General features: G+C 40.1%; 1 protein-coding gene across 3 annotated transcripts in view; it reads right to left on the reverse strand.

Moving 5' to 3' along the window:
• The window catches only part of LARGE1 (LARGE xylosyl- and glucuronyltransferase 1), a 284,444-nt gene that overhangs the window by 137,419 nt on the left and 127,625 nt on the right, over window positions 1-19,400 (reverse strand). For all 3 annotated transcript variants that reach the window (XM_054062457.1, XM_054062449.1, XM_054062466.1), the window contains exons 3-4: window positions 8,401-8,702; window positions 1,199-1,281 (exon numbers count right to left, since the gene is read on the reverse strand). In XM_054062457.1, the coding sequence (XP_053918432.1) occupies window positions 1,199-1,281; window positions 8,401-8,702 (385 nt within the window). The remainder of the gene's footprint in view (window positions 1-1,198; window positions 1,282-8,400; window positions 8,703-19,400) is intronic.

Raw genomic sequence — 19,400 nt, forward strand, 5'->3', positions numbered from 1 at the left:
AGCCCCCATCTAACATGAACATGCTACTTCTGGAAAGACCTGCAAAGACTATGTAGCAGCCTGCACTCTAGTGTTTTTCCACATTGTACAAGGTGAGCATTTACATTATTTTACAAAGCTTACAAAAAATGGGTAAAAGATAAAATAGTCTACTAAAACCAGTGAGAGAATGCTTATTAAGACCGTTCAGCAGAGTAATGAAGGCGAATGTAAGAGTAATGTGGGGGACTGGAATGCACCACTCCAATTAGCTATAAGAAGATACTATAAGATACTAGCACGTGACATAAACAAGAGTCATCCTCCCTGGTATAAAGTATCATTCAGTATAATGCATCATATTGAAACTAACTCATTAGTAAACTCTTTATATTCCATACATGCTTTATCAGTCTATTTGTCCTGTTTGGGTCAAAGAGTCTGATTAGTCTCTCACTTCCCTATTTTGACTCACTTTCTGCAGCCGCATTGGAAAACATCTCTGAGAGACATTACTAAACTGGACAAAGGATATACACATTTATGTCCGCACACAGTTTAACATAATTTCTCTTTTTATGCTTTCTATTAAGAGATTGTTTCTTTTCTCTTCACTGTACATTCATGACTCTCAGTTTTGGGATCTAATTGTGCTCCATGTGCTAAAACCAGGTTGCAAAGCCTTCTGAGGGGCTGCAAGTAGCTATTCCAAAGCCAGAATAAATAATCTGTCTTTAATGAAATAATACCGACTATAGTAATAGGTTTACTTTGAAAAATGAATGTCTAAATAGGAAGCTGGGACAGTCAAGTAACCAGTGTGCATTGCTTACAAATGTGTATAGCTTACAAATTACCATCTACACCTGTGCCATAAATGATACCAGAAACAAGCTAAATGAATACAATGCTGTTAGTACTATTATTATGATTTTACAACATTCAGGAGCATGCAGATGCTTTACAGTACAGATAGATACTGTCTCTATTCCCACAATGCTACAGGGGTAGCAGGTGGATCTCTAATTTCTCTGTTTCACTGTAGGAATCATTACACAGGTGAATCTATTTATGGTGGTCATAAATTTTGTGTTTCCTTCCTTCGAAAGAAAAAACAATCAGGGATGGGAATCCGACTTTCTTCTGAAGTAAGAAAGTAAATGTTAAAAGAGCTTATTTAGCCATAATCAGATACACAACAAAAGAAAGATACCTTTACCTGTGAAATAAGACAGACTTGACAAGTGTGACAACATCCCGACTGGCATTGTACCCTGCACAAACAATGGCAACATGGATGGTCTGTGGGAGAAAGAGAACAAAAAGAACAAAAATTAAAGCTTGCTCCTGTGTTGCATCATTCATTAAAGAAAGCACATACGTGACAGTACTATTATTTAGTGTGGTGATTGTTAAAGATTTGAGTGGGTGTTTTGCAGCTGTTTGCAGCCCACTTGAGGTAGCTTTTTTAAAAACATCTTAATTGAGTTATAACACCATCATCATTCCGAAGTCATTACTATCCCTAAATTACATCAGACGTCTGAACAGAACTGCATTTATTGGCTAAGAGCATATGTATGTACTTGTGTACATGCACACACACATTTAGCAGCACACAAAATTCTGAGTATGCAAACACGCAGGCACTTCAACCCTCTAAACTGAAATTTAAGATTATGTCTGATAATTAGAAGCAGAAATGCTTTAGAAATTTTGCATCATTTCTGTCAGAGGGACAGCTACTAAAGAGAAGGTGAGCATCCTCTGATGGATGAGCACGAGTAGGACAATCGGTTTGCCAGGGGCTGGATACATTTCAGTGATAAGACGGGACACAAGCTGTGCAGGCAGGTGGTGCTTCCTTGCTTAATCACTACCAGTATGGGCTGTACCGGCCAGTGTTAATGTGAAGTTAAATAAAGCCCCCCACTCCGGCCCTGACACATTCTCCCCACCCCTGCACCTCATAAATTATCACTTACTCTATACCTTCTTACCTCCCTTTTATTATGAGGCAGAGGTTTACTCATCCCCTCAAGAGGAAAGGGAAAATTGAAAAAGTGCTACCAGTCATTATTATGAAGGTGCTAAGTAATAATTTGAAAAATGCCATTAAGTTATTCTTGTCTGGTTTTAAAATTAGCCACTGCTATTCCCTGGGGATAAAAGAAAATGAATCTTAGCAAGTTTTGACTCCAGCTTCCATATTTTTCTGTTTCCTAGTGGTTACAGAAATGAAGGACAGTTCACCATGCTGGCAGCACAAAGCTGCTGATTGGGGACACAGCTGTGAAACTGCAGGGAAGCCTCATTTGGCTTCCATTTGAAGCTTGGTTAGCTGGTTTCTCACACACACACAGCTCTCATTTTCCACAGAAAGCCCACTACGCAGAGAACAAATGAGGAATTCTATCTCCTCACATAGTGATAGATTCCCAAAGTCTGTCTTGTTACAGAAGCAGATTTACACAAGAAGTGGCATGTGTTGGGCACGTCTAAAGAGTGCATAGCCCCATCCATTAACTTCACCTGGTACAGGGCACAATTTCAATCATATAATTACCAAGTGGCTGTGCCATTGTGCTACCCCTACATGAACACTGCACCTGCCTCCAGCCCTAGTGTGCCTCACAAGCTGAGGCACAATGAAGATGTGAGGTTTTAAGAGGACTTGAATTAATAAGGCAACTGTCTGTTCAGAGAGGTGTGAGAAAGAAAAGATATAGCAGTACATTTTGGCAGCATCTCTGTGAGGTGTTCAGCACTTCAAATTTATGATAAAGTCAATGGGAGATGAACATGCTCAGCACTTAGCAAAAAATTGTGTTTGTCTCTAGTAATAACAATAGGGGCGAATAGAGGCTGCTTATTAATGACTTTTATTGCAGCAGCGGTTTGTACCATACTTACAGGCCTGGGTTCCTGTGAATGCAGATTCCTGACACTGCACACACTGTTTCCTCTCTGTTTGCCACCTGGTCTTTTTCAGGCTTCCGGAAGACCTCAGAACCTTTCCTTCAATGCCAATTAAAATCAAATTAACTGAGAATGGTTTCATGCTTGCTTTAAACACTTCTCCTGAAGATGCTGGACCAGAAACAAACATTTTTTGGATTCTGAATGAATAGGACTGCCATGTCTCTGTCAACATCATTTCATACTGCCTCTCCTTGCCAGAAAAAAACATCTACTCAAAGCTTCTTTACACCCACAAAATCAGAGTTTATTTGTCAAGGACTTAGAGAATCACAGAAACATAGAATAGTTTGGGTTGGAAGGGACCTTAAAGATCATGCGGTATCAAACCCCTTGCCATGGGCAGGGACACCTCCCACTAGATCAGGCTGCCCAAGGCCCCATCCAATCTGGCCTTGAACACCTCCAAGGGATGGGGCAGCCATGATTTCTCTGGGCAACCTGTGCCTCACCACTCTCATGGTGAAGAAATTCTTCCTTGTGTCTAGTCTAAATCTGCCCCTCTTCAGTTTACACCCACTGCCCCTAGTCCTATCACTTACAAGCATTTGTGAACAGTCCCTCCCCAGCTTTCTTGTACCCCCCTTCACATACTGGAAGGTCACTATAAGATCTCCTCTGAGACGTCTCTTCTCCAAGCTCAACAACTCCAACTCTCTCAGCCTGTCTTCATGTGGGAGGTGCTCCAGCCCTCTGATCATCTTTGTAGTCCTCCTCTGGACCTGTTCCAACAGTTCCATATCTTTCTTATGTTGAGGATTCCAGAACTGGACACAATACTCCAGCTGGGGTCTCACAGAAGAGGAATAGAGGGGCAGAATCACCTCCCTCCACCTGCTGGCCACGCTTCTTTTGATGCAGCCCAGGATACAGTTGGCCTTCTGGGCTGCAAGCACACATTTCCAGCTCATGTCAAGCTTCTCATCAACCATCACCCCCAAGTTCTTCTCGACAGGGCTGCTCTCAATCACATCATCCGCCATCCTGTATTTAAACTGCACACTGCTCCAGCCCAGGTGCAGGACCTTGCACTTGGCCTTGTTGAACCTCATGAAGTTCTCAGAGGCCCCCCTCTCCAGCCTGTCCAGGTCCCTCTGGATTACATCCCGTCCTTCTGGTGTGGCAACTGCACCACTCAGCTTGGTGTCATGGGCAATCTCGCTGAGTGTGAACTCAATCTTGCTGTCTGTATCATTGATGAAGATATTAAACAGCACTGGTCCCAGTAGGGACCCCTGAGAGACTCCACTTGTCACAGAACTCCGTCTGGTCTTCGAGCTATTGACAACCACTCTCTGAATATGACCATCCAACCAATTTCTTATCCACTGAACCATCCATCATATCCATATCCATATCCATATCCATATCCATACCATATCCATATCCATCTCTCCAATTGAGAGAGAAAGATGTTGTGGAGGACCGTGTCAAAGGTTTTACAGAAGTCCAGATAGATCACATCCATCAGTTTACCTGTGTACACTGCTGTGGTTACCCCATCATAGAAAGCCACTAAGCTGGTCATACAGGACTTGCCCCTGGTGAAGCCATACTGGCTATCATTAATCACTTCCCCATCCACCATGTGCTTTAGCATGTCTTCTAGGAGGATCTGTTCCATGATCTTCACAGGCACAGAGGTGAGGCTGACAGGTCGGTAGTTCCCAGGGTCACCTTTTCTACCCTTTTTAAAAATGGGGATGTTACCCTTCTTCCAGTCACCAGGGACTTCTCCTTATTGTCACGACTGTGTGACTGGAAGAAGGAAGCCCTTCAAAGAACTTGCATCCTCCTGAGTATACTACTGTAAGAATCAGTTCCCAGATTATGACACTGGTCAGCAGTTTCACAGCTCCCTCAAAGGCCCCATTTTCTGTCTGCAGATGGCTAGACGACTGTATCCCCATGCCACCAGAAGTGTTCACTGCGATACAACCTCCAGACTTGTTGACTGCAGCAACACCCAGAAGTGAAGGCACATAAGCCAAGAATGTTCCAGCTTTCACAACCTGTGACAGCCTATCTGCTTTGTTCTACATTTCTCTCCAAACATCTTACACCAAGGCTCTGCATGCTACGCTTGCTCTTCACTGTTTATAATTTGTAATAAATCTAGTTGTCAGACTTTAGCCTGGATATTCAGAAGTCACTGTGGGACTGAATTGAGCTCCTTGAAAATGTTTACCATCCTACAATCTCTTTTTAAGTTGAATGGTAGGTATGTTCATCACTAGTAGATGTAGCAAGAAGTCTGGACACAGGCCGTTCACTGGAGCTGCTTTAAGATAATGGAACTGATTGGAGAAACAGATTAAATGATGAAATATCTTGTTTTCCAGACTCAATGAATCCTTCCTCTGCTTATATATGAAGATATGAATAGCTAATTAAACATTGTGAAAGTTAACCAAGCTGTTCTTCCTATAGATTAGGGATCAGGGACACAAAGAGAACTACTTTTTAGTTTAGATAGCTTAAGGAGCACTCATGCCCAGATACTGAAAGACATTTAAGAATAGCCTTAGCAGTTAAGTAAGTTAAATTTCCTGTGGAAGTGGAGTTTAAATAATCCAAGGTGCATGCTAATATGATATAAAAAATATTACTTCAGCCACTACAGACCAGGAAAGACTGTTTCTGAAAGGAGTATTTTGTATTAGTCCACTCTGGAGTAACACTCATGGGATGAAAATATCCAAAACCACATGAAGAAATCAGCCTTAGATCCAATGCTGATGAGGAGTATAAGGTACCTAGATAAACAGATGTTATTTTTTTCCCCCACAGGCTACTTTTCTAATGGTGAAATAATGAACCTAACAAACTCTAATTAGTTCTTACATCTAAAAATAATCTTTGGTAAAACATTTCAAACTTCAATAATTTTCCAGTAGTACTAGCCAGGCCTTCTATTGCAGTTACTTACTTCTTCATAAATAATTGTTGAATGTGGTTAAGAGATATTAAACAAAAATGTAAATATGCTACAAATGTTTCCCTGAGGCAGGTAACATCTGCCATTCCCTGTGTTTTACAGCGCTTCAGTTGTTGGGGCCTGTTCTTGGTGGTTATTACTTAACCTTATTGAGCAACTCTGTCGAGAATAGTAACAACACAAATGTGACTGTCAAAATGCTTCAGATGCTAAATATTCTGCTAACCTACTAAATGCTATAATGCTAATTAACACTTTTCTACTACATAATGTCGTTTAAAAATATTTATAAATGCACATTTAAACCAAACTAAAGGCCCAATTTATGGAGGCACAAACTGGAAGGATACTGAGATAACATTGTATGGAAGTGTCATATAATTCTGTTAGCTTCAAAGAACATTATGCTTTTCTACTGAAGCCTGTTATTTGTTATGTCTCTGTAAGGACTACTCTTACTTATATTTCCAAGGTTTGTTTTGAAATTGACTCCTATTGGGAAAGTATGACAGGGTTCTGCTCCCTCCAGGGAGAATATCCTTGGCTCAAACTTCTGGCTTTTTCTTGCAATGTATTGCTGGTCCATTTTATAATATCAGAAGAGCTCTTCTGCAAAGCAACAGAGTAGGAAGTGGTGGCTGGAATGAAATAAACCCACTATTTTTTTTTAATACAGATCACACTTATTGTCACACAGATTATGCTTTATCAGTTATTTAATGTTAATTCATTGTAACTGCATTTTCAAATGTTTTAATCATCACTAATCTCAGAGAACTGCCTCAATGAAACAAACAACGAATATCTAGCTCTCTTTGTCTTTCCCTAGAGCCCCAGTCTTCTTCCAAGGACGCTTGTCTCTCTACCCAAGCTGTTGACCCTTGCTGTGATATATTCCAGGGTCAGAGGCTAAAAAAAGATTTAGTTTACACCACTAAAACACTTAAAACAGAGGGTGAATGCAGTCAAGATACCACTCACACAAACATGGAACCAGAATCTACAGTAATAGGATAAATGATGAGACCTCTGGCAAATCTGATAATAAGGAAGTTTAATTTTAACTTCCATTGCTGTTACTGAATTACTGAGTGAATTCCATAAGAAAAAGAAGAAATAGCTGTTTTGTTATCAAAACAGTGTGCGGTGAGATAGGGAGTTGGCAAATAAAGTGAGGTTTCCTATTTTATATAATCATTGCCTCCAGCACAATGCTAAACCCCACTGAGTAAGTAAATTCATTGGCAAAACACATTATAAACTGAAAGACCACTTAAACTTTTCTTCCTTTAAGCTGCTATTTTTGTGTCCAAAATTGGTTTGTACATTGAACAACCAAGAGCTGAGATTCAACTCATCACTGCTTGGCATGATAATAGGGGAGAAATGAGGTTTGCTTATTGATGGCCTGAACTTTCCCTTATTGAAAGAAATGCCAAAATACTCACAGGGAGGAAAATCAGACCTTCATTAATTGGAGGAGGGAGAATGAAAAACAGAGTCCTCTTGTTCTCTCTCCTTAAAATAACATTGGTACCTTTTTCCACACTGATGGACAAAGATGTCCAACTGGAAAGCAATAATTCATTTTTAAATTATATTTAATATTTGCCCATTAAATAGACTTTATTTGAAGAGATAATTAGGACATCTTTTTCTCTCCTACTTATTTTCTTTCAACTTCTATCTTCCTAGTAGCAGAAAGCAAGATAAAAGGTGATACGGTATTACTGTCTTTGTAGAAACACACGGAGGAATTATTTTTGATATCTTCACCAGCTGGGATTGGCACAAGGCCTTTAAGCAAGACTTTCTGGTCTGGTTCTATCCATACTTGGAACTGTCACCACTCAGATATCTGACGACTAAACAGCTGGATGACAGCGACAGAAGTACTTGCATAAAATGGGGAAAACCAAACCAAAACAACCTCCAAAACCTTCTCTGAAACACATCTCCTGTTCCCTGCAGCTAACCACACCTTTTGTGCATGGCCCACGCAAAGCAGGAGGCTCCACAGTAGCATCCAGATACACTCCTGAAAGTGACTCAAAAGCACAGGCCACAACTTAATAAATGGTAAATACTGAACTATTCTAATATAGACACACAAATAAAGGAATAAGGCTTTTCAAAGCACTGTGGCGCTTTAATTTAGAAGCACAAGGGGTCAGTTTGCTGCAGGTCTTCATCAGCACAGCTGTACTGAAGTTAGCTTGGAACGTGACTTTGATTTTTACACCAGGCTTGGGACATGAGAACGAACAAGACAAAGAACTCTGATCAAATAACCACTCAAAATATATTCAGGTGATTAAATATTTAAAAGTTTTTTAAAAAAAGAATCATTAAAAACTATCTAAAAAGTTGCACCCAGTAGTTCTTTAAGAGGCTAGTTTCTGAGCAGAAAGTTTCAGGGGTAAGGAGATAGAGGGATCTGCAATGTCCTGTGAGGACCGAACCTATCAAGCTTTGTTTCTGGCAGGTTCCTTTTGTTTATTTACCTCACATTTTTCCACTGCTGGCTGCTGCCCACACTCAGAGCTGTTCCCCGCCACAATGCCAGCACGCAGGCTCTCACTGTCACCTGTCCCCTCTTCCATGGAGTAGGTTTTGGAGTGATTGCCACGGTGGTGCGAGGGGCTGCGACTCTGTGCCAGGCTGAGCTGCTTGCGAAGCACACGGTTCTCCTCCTCCACCTCTCGCATGCGAACTTCCAAGCTCTCACGCTCCCGCTGGCTCGACGCTGTGTACCGAGGACTGTGGGGCTGGGATTCAAGTGGAGACAGTGACACTGGCTTCCCATCTGCCAGACAAGGAAAGAAAACACTTCTGTCAGAATATACTTGAAGCTGTGTTTTCCTTTAACATGAGCATTGTGAGGCAGAAATGTGTTTCAAATTCACCCAGGTTCTATGCAGAGATGGCACTTCAAGGCAATGCTTAAGAGCATGGTAAGCTTGGACAAATGCTGAAATTCTATGATCTACAGGTCCAACTAATTTTAAAAACACACAAAAAGATAAGTAGGTGTTTATTTTTTTCTGGATAAGGCTGCCTGCCAGTCTCTAGTCTGGGAAGACAGTCAAGAAGAGAAGGATTTAATTCTAAAGACAGTTAATATATAGTCAGATATATTTTAGAAATGTATGCAAGACAAAATAATTTTTCAGCTCCCCATTTTCTCCACAGTCAAGCTACAGCATTTTGATTACCACTTTGTGCCAAACAGTAGCCCCAGCTGAATCACATGTGAGGAATAGATGTTTTTTATTCAGCAACAAAGTTTGACATACTCGCCGAGAAATAGAAGGTCAGAAGGACAGAAACATTCAATACACATGGGTCAAATTCTAGAAAGTATTTTGGCTGAAAAAGACCAGAAAGGAATTTTGAGAAAAGCAAAATGGTTCAATAAAACACTTTTAGTTGAAAAGTTATATTCCATAAATATGAAACACTTCATTTTTACATTTTCAAAAGATATCTCCAGCATTGTTTATTTGCAAGAAGAGGGATTGAAGCAGTGGAATATTCTTACATACAACCTAAAGGATAAGCATTAACACCAAGTTCCTAGTTATGTAGTTATCAGACTTGGAGAAGTGATAGTCTTGGAAAGGACCCAGTGACATTAGAGAAAAAGCCACAGAGAAAACAAAGTTTAGCCAAAGGTTAACTGCAGGGATAACGGAGAAAATAACACAGTGTAGGAAAGAAAAATTCACCCTTTTTTCAGACAACTCTGATCTTAACTCCAGTATTTAAAGTTTTGTTAGGAACTAACAGGCAGGTAAATTTATATAGTATGTTGAGGGATTATTTTACTTTATTTTTCACATTTCTTTTGCTATCTTAAGTACAAACTTAAGATGTCATTTTTTGACATCTTTACAAGGTCTAGACGTTATTATGTGTTTTAGCTATTATTCATCCCCTGCCTAATAGTATGTAATAACTTTATAATGAATTAACTGATGACAGTGAACTCTAGGCTGCCTCTGAGATAAGAGGAAGTCTTGTTGCTTACAGAAAATTTTCAGTCTGACTACAGATACAAGAAAACAGCACTCCTCCATTTCACATCTGTTCACATTTGAAAATTTACATTATCAGTGCACCCTCTCAGGACTAGAAGTGTAAGAATTTTAACCAAAACCAACATTCTGCAGAAAGAACTGCGATAGCCAGCAACCACCCTCATGAATTTTCCCATTAAGGCCATGAGCAAAATCATCTGAAGTTCATTCCACAATTATTTTTTCCTCCATAAAAACCTTTGTAGAGAACTCCATCGACCCAAAGAAAAAGAAAAATATGACAACTGCAGTCAGGACTATGGAGACATAAAAGCTCTGTGTAAGCAGATAAACTATCCCTTTGCTTTTGGAGCTCTAGCCCAGCTTTAATCATCTAAAACCTTAGTACTCTATCCACTTCTGCTCAGCTGGATGCTCTGGTAGGTATCGGTTAGGTAGGAACTACGAATGAAGTCCTTTATGTTAACAGTTCAGTCCTTTAAGATATATGCCTCCACAAGTAGGTGCTAAGGCATCCCAAGGTGTCTATTCTCGCGCTCAGTAAGGCACTTTTCTCTTTGATGCCTTTTTGTGAATCACTGCAGTGTGATCTCGGCTGGAAGCAGAAAACCTTGCCCAAATAACCATATTAACAGTGGAATATAGTCTAAGAAATTTACTCCAGATCTATGAACACAGAACTTCTTCATTCTAACATGACATGAAGCAATTATGTGCATATGCTTCCAAGTTTCAGTGGTAGAAAGCTGTGCCATTGAAAGATGACACAAGAACATTGAACATGGTCTACACTAGACAGAGACAGTACAAGAAATCAACGCTATGCCTTTCCACATGCTGTGGTTTGAGGTAAATTAGAGTCAGTTTTCTGACTAACCCAGTTGCTCTAACTTCATTCTCTGGAAACTAACTGCACATTTTTGAGACAGCGTTCTTCTCTAAAACTGGTAACACAGGGCATTGGTATGCAAAAAGGCCAAGGCCATCCTCAAGCTGGTGGAAGGGGGCCACACCTGTGAGGAGGGGCAAATAGGGCAGGTGACCCTAAACTAACCAACAGATCCCACTCCATACACATCATATTCGGTATAAAACTGAGAGATCACAAGGTTCTCTCTCTCGTCTGCGATGGCCAGCATCCAGTGAGGAACTAGTCTGTCTGGTTGTTCCTGATCCCAGATCCATGTGTTCTTGAATCCAGTCCTTGAGTCCAGCTACCTCCCAGCCATGGACCCATTCCCGCATGTCTGCTCTAGAGTATTTGTGGTGACATATAGTCATCGAGGGGTGGGGGCGCAATCTCATATATTTCTATATATTTTAGTACTTTCTAATTATGATGATGATCATCATTTTGTTAAAGCTGTAGTTTTATTTTCCAACCCACAAGTCTTTTTCCTCTCATTTCCCCCTCTGCTTTTCCTGCAGGGAAGAGATTTGGGAGCTCAACTGCACAGTTATAGCTGCTGAAATTTGGTTGGGTGGGGCTAAACCATGACACCATACTGCCCAGTCTGTTTCCTCAGCTCTGACAGAAAAGCTGCTCCCATCAGTATTAAGCACAAACCCTTCTTGGGATTTGGCACAGGTAACATACATGCTATATTACACGTTCTTTGTAAGAACGGAGTGCTTCCACATGAGTTGCCAATCAACCATCAGCATTGGACTTAGGCAACAGCAACTGCAATTAGGCACTTAGGCACTTAGGCAATTAGGCATGTGCTTTTAGTGCTGAGTTTGTGCTCACTTCCACTCCACTGCTGTTAACGGTACTTAAGAACAAACTGCCATGTTTTATTGAACCCAAACCCGAACCATTCAATTCCACTGCATGTCAGCCTTGCTTAAAGGATCGCATTATTGCCTGCTGCTCATACACAGTGAGATGACCTCCCACTGTCCTTTCCTTGAACAAAATAGCCCTCTACAATCAGTGGATTTGGAAATTAAATGTTACACAAAAACCCAACCCCTACAGAACATCTGGTTTGCAAAGCGTATTGGGTTTGTGCCGCAAGGTTTTGGTAGCAGTGGAGCTATAGAGGTGGCTTTCATGTGAAGCTGCTAGAAACTTCCCCCATGGCCTAACATGGAGACAAAGCCAAACAGCTCCAAAACCGAGCCAGCTGGCAATGGTGGTAGCACCTCAGTGATAACATATTAAGAAGGGGGGAAAACCCAAAAGCCAGAAGAGAGGAATGAGAGTTGTGTGAGAGAAACAAATTTGCAGACTCCAAGGTCAGTGCAGAAGGAGAGTCAAGGAAGTGCCAGGTGCCAAAGCTGGGATTCCCCTGCAGCTCATGGTGAAGACCATGGTGAGGCAGCCTGTTGCCCTGCAGCCAATGGAAGTTGACAGTAGAGCAGATATCCACCTGCAGCCAACAGAGGACCCCATATTGGAGCAGGTGGATGCCTGAAGGAGACTGTAACCCTGTGGGAAGCCCATGCTGGAGCACGCTCCTGGCAGGACCTGTGGACCCCATGGAGAGAGAAGAGCATGTTGGAGAAGATTTGCAGGCAGAACTTGTGATCCTGTGGGACAGATGCTGGAGCAGTCTGTTCCTGAAGGTGTGCATCCAGTGGAAGGGCCCTGTATAGAAGTAGTTTGGGAAGAACTGAAGCTTGTGGGAAGAACTCACATTGGAGAAATTCGTGGAGGACTGTCTATGGGAGTGACCTCATGATGGAGAATGGGAAAAACCCATTCTCTTCCCATGTGAGGAGGAGGAGCAGCAGAGACAATGTGTGATGAAGTGACTGCAACTCCCATTCCCTGTTCCCTTGTGCCACTTGGGGGGAGGAAGTAGAAAAATTGGGAATAAATTTGAGCATGGGAGAAGGGAGGGGTGGAGAAAAAGTGTTTAAAGATTTGATTTTATTTCTCATTACCATACTCTGAACTGATAGACAATAAAGTAAAATAACTTTCCTGAGTCAAGTCTGTTTTTCCCATCATGGTAACTCATGAATGATCACCCTGTCCTTATCTCAACCCACAAGCTTTTAATCATATTTTCTTTCTCCTGCCCACCTGAGGAGGGGGAATGATAGAGTAGCTCTAGTAAGTACCTGGCATTTAGCCAAGGTCAACCCACAACAAAAGTCAAACACTCAGAAGTTTGGAAATGTGAGAATAAGTGTCTTCTCTCTAATCTTTGTTGTCATTCCTTTGTGCCTGATGACAGGATCATTAATTGCATGATCACCACTTTATTTCCAAAGAACTTTAGCATCATTGCATGCATAGAATAGATGGTGCTCACAGCTGTTCAGCGGCTTATTTCAGCTTATCATTCAGTTCATGACCACACATACCCTGCTCTGAAAAAAAGTCCTATTTATTCCCTCATTGGCCTATGACGCTCATCACTATAATACCTGAATATGCCATAGCGATCAGTGACTTATTTTTTGAAGTTATCTGAGGGAAAGGTGGTACTATCAGTCCCTTTTCACAGGCAGGTTTGGAGTCATTAACACCAAAATAAAATACCAGTTTTAGATGCACAATTAAGATAGTTCTGATGTAGTTTTTCAAAAAGCACCTTTTCTGCACTCCATTTGTTCAGAGAACAGACCTCAACACCTGCATACGCAACAGGATACACTTAAGATTTCTGTAATGCAAGAGTCTGAAAGCTGGAAACCCAGAAAATGAGAAAAAGAATAGTTAGCAGTCACTCATAATAGCTTTGTTTTATGAACATCATGTAATGAATCCAGTGGTAGAGATAGAAACAATTTTCCAGGGTAGATTAGATGTCATAAACTACAAAGCTTTCCTTATTCTTTCTACAATTCCCAGCCTTGTTCATGACACACCTTCCGGTCTCTTTAATTAATTACACTGAGTGATCCAAGAATGATTTACTGCATTGCTGCATTTGGTCTGCACACAAAATGAGGAAGGGGTTGTGACAAAGAGTTAGCTACTGTGCTGTCAATGATGGCATCACATGGCAGAGCTGCAGACAAATGCTGATGTGATGTCTGAATGAATGTAATTCTGGTACCTCTAACAGGAATAATAGTGATGGTAAACAGTAAAAGACTCTAGGTAAAGAAAAAGTATTTAGCGATAGAATGCAGGAAGAAAGAGCGAAAGAAAATCGTAACATATCATACACCTTTCCTGAAAATGGATGTGACTTTTTAAAAAACGTTATATTTTTAAATGAAATATTTGCTTATCAGCTGATGTTATGGTTGTTAGTTTATTAGCAAATTTAAAACAACAGCCCATAAGTCTTAAAATGATTTGTTCATTTCCTTGTCCCCAATACAATGACTTTTTTTTGCTTTCTTCTTTTGTCTTCTCATTCTTCCTTTGCCTGCTTTGCACTGCCTTGGTAAAATATACAACTCTCCAAGAAAAGGACTAAAAATTACATTTCCCCACTTTACACTGGGAGTGGAGATGTAAGAAAATAATGTCTATCACAGTAAGCACTGAGTAAAACTAAGATTTTATCAGTGACTTGGCTTGGTGAAGATAACATGTTATCAAGAGGCGAACTTGGCAAAGATAACGCATTATCAATATCAGGAGTAAAGCTTGGGGAAAATAATGTTTTAATACCTATTAGATTCTAAATAAGCCATCTGTGCTCTTGATGAATTGTTATTTTCTCCAAGCACCATCCCTATAAAGATGCTGAATTTTTGGCAAACCACTTCTGTAGCAGTTGGGGAAGAGAGGAAAAAAAAAAGGAATCTCTTATCTCCATCAAGCTAGAGGGATATCCTCTTTTCAAAAGCTTTTCATACAGGTAAAGCCTGCCAATGTGACAACTCAGAAGACTCAAATGTTCAGACACCAAACAAGTATTGCAGGGGAAACTCCTACAATAACACTCTGCAAGTATACTGCAGAAAATCCCGTAACAGGAGAAGAAAGTAAATACCCCTTCTGTCCTTGACCACCCTATCCAGGCTCAGAGGTGCTGCCTAAAGTATTTTTGGCAGAAGCCAATGACCAGCCATCACTTAGCAATGACTTTTTTGTCATAAACAACCACATCGCAATTAGCAGTGATCACTTGGGGCACAAATAAATGACCCCTTTTAGATCAGTTGCAGGCCTTATCACCGTTCAGTTAGAGGTCATTCCCACAGCTTAGCTAACCCGAAGGGTCATGGAACACTTCCTACCTCCTGCAGTGCAAAGCATCCAGCTCAGTTTAAACAGTCAGTGGACCTGTTTTGAGCTAGCCCGATTGCCTCTGCTCTGAAGCATCCCCCTCTGCTACCTTCACTACGGAAGCAGAGACAAACCACTGTGTTGTGGGTGCATGTGCCCTGAAGCTGAAACCTTCTGCAAATCAATTATAAATCTTCCGAGTTACAACATGGGTGAATTTAAATAAACTGTGGCACCTCCTGGATAACAAGAAATCCCATTCATAGAAGTATGGACTACTAACTGCCTTAAATGGTAGAATGTGGGTGAATGCTCTGGTTATTCAGAGGAAGGGGCAAGCAGGGAATAATTAGAAGGGAAGCTGTGGAGGGACTGTAGGAGTGCGATGTGAATAATACAGCACGCTTAGGAAAAGGCATATGAATGATATCTGCAGGGTAAGTATTTGTAGCCAGCTGAATTTCCCTGGTGTACAGTAGGAGTGGGAGAGAAGACAATGGGATCTGTTAATCTGAAGATTTCCGATGGAGGAGCTGCATCTCCTTTTTTTTTTTCATTAACTACTTGGATATCTTACGCCCAGAGATTTCTCTGTGTTCAAACGTGAGCTGGATGTGAGCTTGGTGTTAAGGTGACTTCTGAGGCCCTGATATAGCAGAAAACATAACCAAGAGCAGACAGCCATTACAGCTCTCTAAGGTAAAGCACGTGCCCAAATGCATCCCTGTAGCTGTACTGTGACTAACAGTCATGGCAGTGGGATATAAAGATTGAAAGTCTTCTGTGGAGCTCCTGCTCCATAAAACCCTGTGGAAAAGACTGGACTGGAAAAGTCTAAAATACAGCATTCTAAAGTGTTTTCTAAGAGTACAGAAAGTACAAGAAATAAGTATCTATAAGCTCAGAAATGGTTATAAAAATACCCATAGGTTTCTACAATTGCCACAGTAACCACAAGTATGAAACAAGTACGCTCAATCAGAGCCTAGTAGTGGTTAATTCAGATTCTGTTGCTGATGATTAGCCTCAGCTGCTCATCAATACAGCCTCCAGCTGATAATTATTAAGTTAAACTTCTAGGCAGTATTTGCATATGTAAAGCATGCTTTCCCTGCCGAAGCAACAATGGATGCTATAATGCATTTCCGATGGTACAGCACTTGGATTTGGGGAACCTGGGCAAGAGAGTCTGCTTTGCATATCCTTCCTTAGCCTCATCAGTCCAACCATTCAGAAGAGATGCACTTCTACATACTGACATCTACAAACTAGAGCAAAAAACAGCCCTAACCCTGCATAACATGAAAAATAGCAAAATTCATCTCAACCAAAATATCTCTAATAGGAAAAATATAAGACAGAGCTTCGCATATTTCTTCAAAACATTTACCTAAGCTTTATTACAACCTGAAAAATGTGTCACAGCTCTCTGTGATAAGACAGCTTGGTCACCTTAAAAGACATGCAGAAACTCCAGCGGACAGATTCAGCCTATTAATTCCAAGTGACCTCCAAATTTGACCCCCTCTTCCAAAGGAATATTATCATTATGGAGTTCTATGTATAGCCTTTTCTCATCTTGCTTTCTCCAGATGAGAACTTAATTTCCTGAGTGTGATTTTTTGATCATCAATCATAGCCATGCCCTGCTCTGGTTACCTGTAGCATCGAGAATACACACAATGTGTAGATTACACTAATGTGTGCAATTCTGCATGTTTTCATAATTATAAGACAGACAGGGCACGCACAGATCTGCTTAATGCCAGAGGAGTTCAGAGGCACATTTGCATCAGGAGTAAGAAAACGTTGAAGAGTTGAGAAAACCTTTATGGAATCCATAACACAACTACCTGCCCCCATGCAGATATTGTATCACTTTGGTTTAAGAGTCCATCATAGGCTTACTATTAGCAGACACAAATGTTTTCTTATCAGACAGCAATGAATAGTAAAACAAAAGATGAATGAGGTTGGCTTTGGTTAAACATGTGAGATGGGTTGAAAAAAGGAGGTCTGAGGGAACACAGGTGGTCAGCCTCTCTGAAAGCCAGCATTTGGGCTCTTCAGTCGAGGTTTAAAATTTAGCTATAGCAAAATTTATATGTATTGCTAGAAGCCACCTGGTAGCACTGTTACACACTATCTCAAAAGTTGGTATTTTAACACATCTATAGAAATGCTGCAGTATTAATTCAGGCTGGTTGATGCTGCTGAAACCTGCTTGTTATATCCCTTACTCTCCCGGGGCACAGAGATGCCATCAGAAAACCACGTGGTGGTAATTTGATTGAGGCCGCTGAAAAGGAGGTTGTCTGAATACTGACTGACCATCAAGGATTGTTCAAGGAAAAATAAGTAAACTAAAAAAAAATGAAAATTCTGCACCACATTGTTTCTTCCTTAGCAGGAACCAGATCTGTAAGAACCTTCAAATCTTATAGAGCTCTAGCCAAGAACAGATATGAGCATATAGATAGCAGCAAAGCAAAGAAACTTTGCTTTTGCAAAGCAGCAAAGAAGAAATTTTCAAGAGAATGATTTCTTTTCTTTTGAAATGTATCTGAAAATTATGTATGCAGACAGAAATATTGCAAGTTTATATTTCTAATTTAATATGATGTTAGGAAATAAAATGTTATTTTACTGGTGACATAGCAGTGTATAAGTTATTAATATCTTTCAGGATTGAGTCTTCTATTTTCCCTACATATTCCCAGTACTTTTCATTTGCAGCACCTGTCATTTCAGCCACTTCAGTCCTGAAGAACAGTGAGGGGAAAATGTGAATAACTGCACATTCAGAACTCATGAAGGCTGATCAGTGTTATGACATTTATCTTCACTTACAACAAGAAGTAAAATAACTCATGAGTTAGTTTCTGAACCTCCTCATGAAGAAAAATGTCACAACAGATTGTCATGTGCTACATATAGAAAGATTTCTAATACACCTTGCAGATTAAAAGAACATCACAGCAGTGATGCAAATGGTAGGTTACATGTCATGGCTATGACATCAGAAAGGAAACACAGACTATTTTATAATGGTAGAAATAAAAATAAGTCATAAAAAAAACCCAAGCACAACAGTTCGCAAATTAGTTAAAGGCAACTAGTTTAATAATTTGCAAAGGTTATAGTTCCATTAAATAGCTATGAGTTGTCCATGCAGTTCAGTAGAAGTCTAAATAGATTTTCTAACTTTCCCAACATTTTCCAAATAGAAAGCCACAGCCAGTCAATATATTGTGTTTGACAAAATAATACTTTTCTCCTTAAAATCTTTAAACCCTTTCATATATACAAAAGGGAGTAATGAAATGAAAAGGAACAAACAAACTAGAAAATACATTCTTAATTCTCATGACAAAAGTAGTATCTTTATCCTGTGGAAGTCAGCAGTAGTTTCAGAATTAGCTTCAGTGTGGCCATATATCTACCCCGCGACTACAATCTGATTTTGGTGATCAGACTCCATTGGCATGTAGTATGGAACCTCTTTCTTTGCATTAACTTACTTAACATTTACCTTTAATATATAAGAGATGCTCCTTCTACAAAGACAGGGTAAGTGTGTACAGAACTAATTTTGTATCAGATAGATCGTATCAAGTAGATAGATTTTATTTCTATCAGTGACCTAGGGTTCTGGTGAAACATGAGGAATTAGTCTTTTTTAATGATATCCTTTTTTTTTTTTAACAAAAGTGAAGAAAGCGTATCAGAAACATAATTCTATTTCAAGTGAGCCAAAGGAATAAACAAGCATAGGTCTAATATTTCATTATATGTATACAGCAGAGTGTTCTAAGTCATTTTTATGTTGTACCATAAAGGTACACAGTGCTGTACTGTGGTAGGTCAGAATGTGGGCCAAATCCTCTGTGCCCCATTTCACATTTGACAAGCTTCCTGTGTAGCAAGCAAATGAAAATTCTCATTTTTGAGCAGCCACAAGTTTATTAAGGTTAAATATCATCAAGTGACAGGAAGATTTACATGTTCTGCCTACTAAGATTTTGTCTTATAGTAGATGACGTATATCTTTGAGACTAATTCACATATCTAATCCAGTGCACAGAAATATCTTAATGTATGTTTAGCATCCTGAAGAATATGCCTATTCTTCTGTAAGCTGACACTGAGGTTAAGCCCCACTGACATGCTTACTATTCTAAAATAATGTTACTTAACTCAATCAGGGCAACAGTGTTCAATATCTGTGGGATCCATGTGTATTTAAATAAACACTTCCTCTTTCTTTATCAAGTAGATCTCTTGTATTCTAAGTTTTCATTATCTCCAGGAATTTCTTTCA

The sequence above is a fragment of the Cuculus canorus genome, chromosome 1, assembly GCF_017976375.1.
Source record: "Cuculus canorus isolate bCucCan1 chromosome 1, bCucCan1.pri, whole genome shotgun sequence".
NCBI classification, from domain to species: domain Eukaryota; kingdom Metazoa; phylum Chordata; class Aves; order Cuculiformes; family Cuculidae; genus Cuculus; species Cuculus canorus.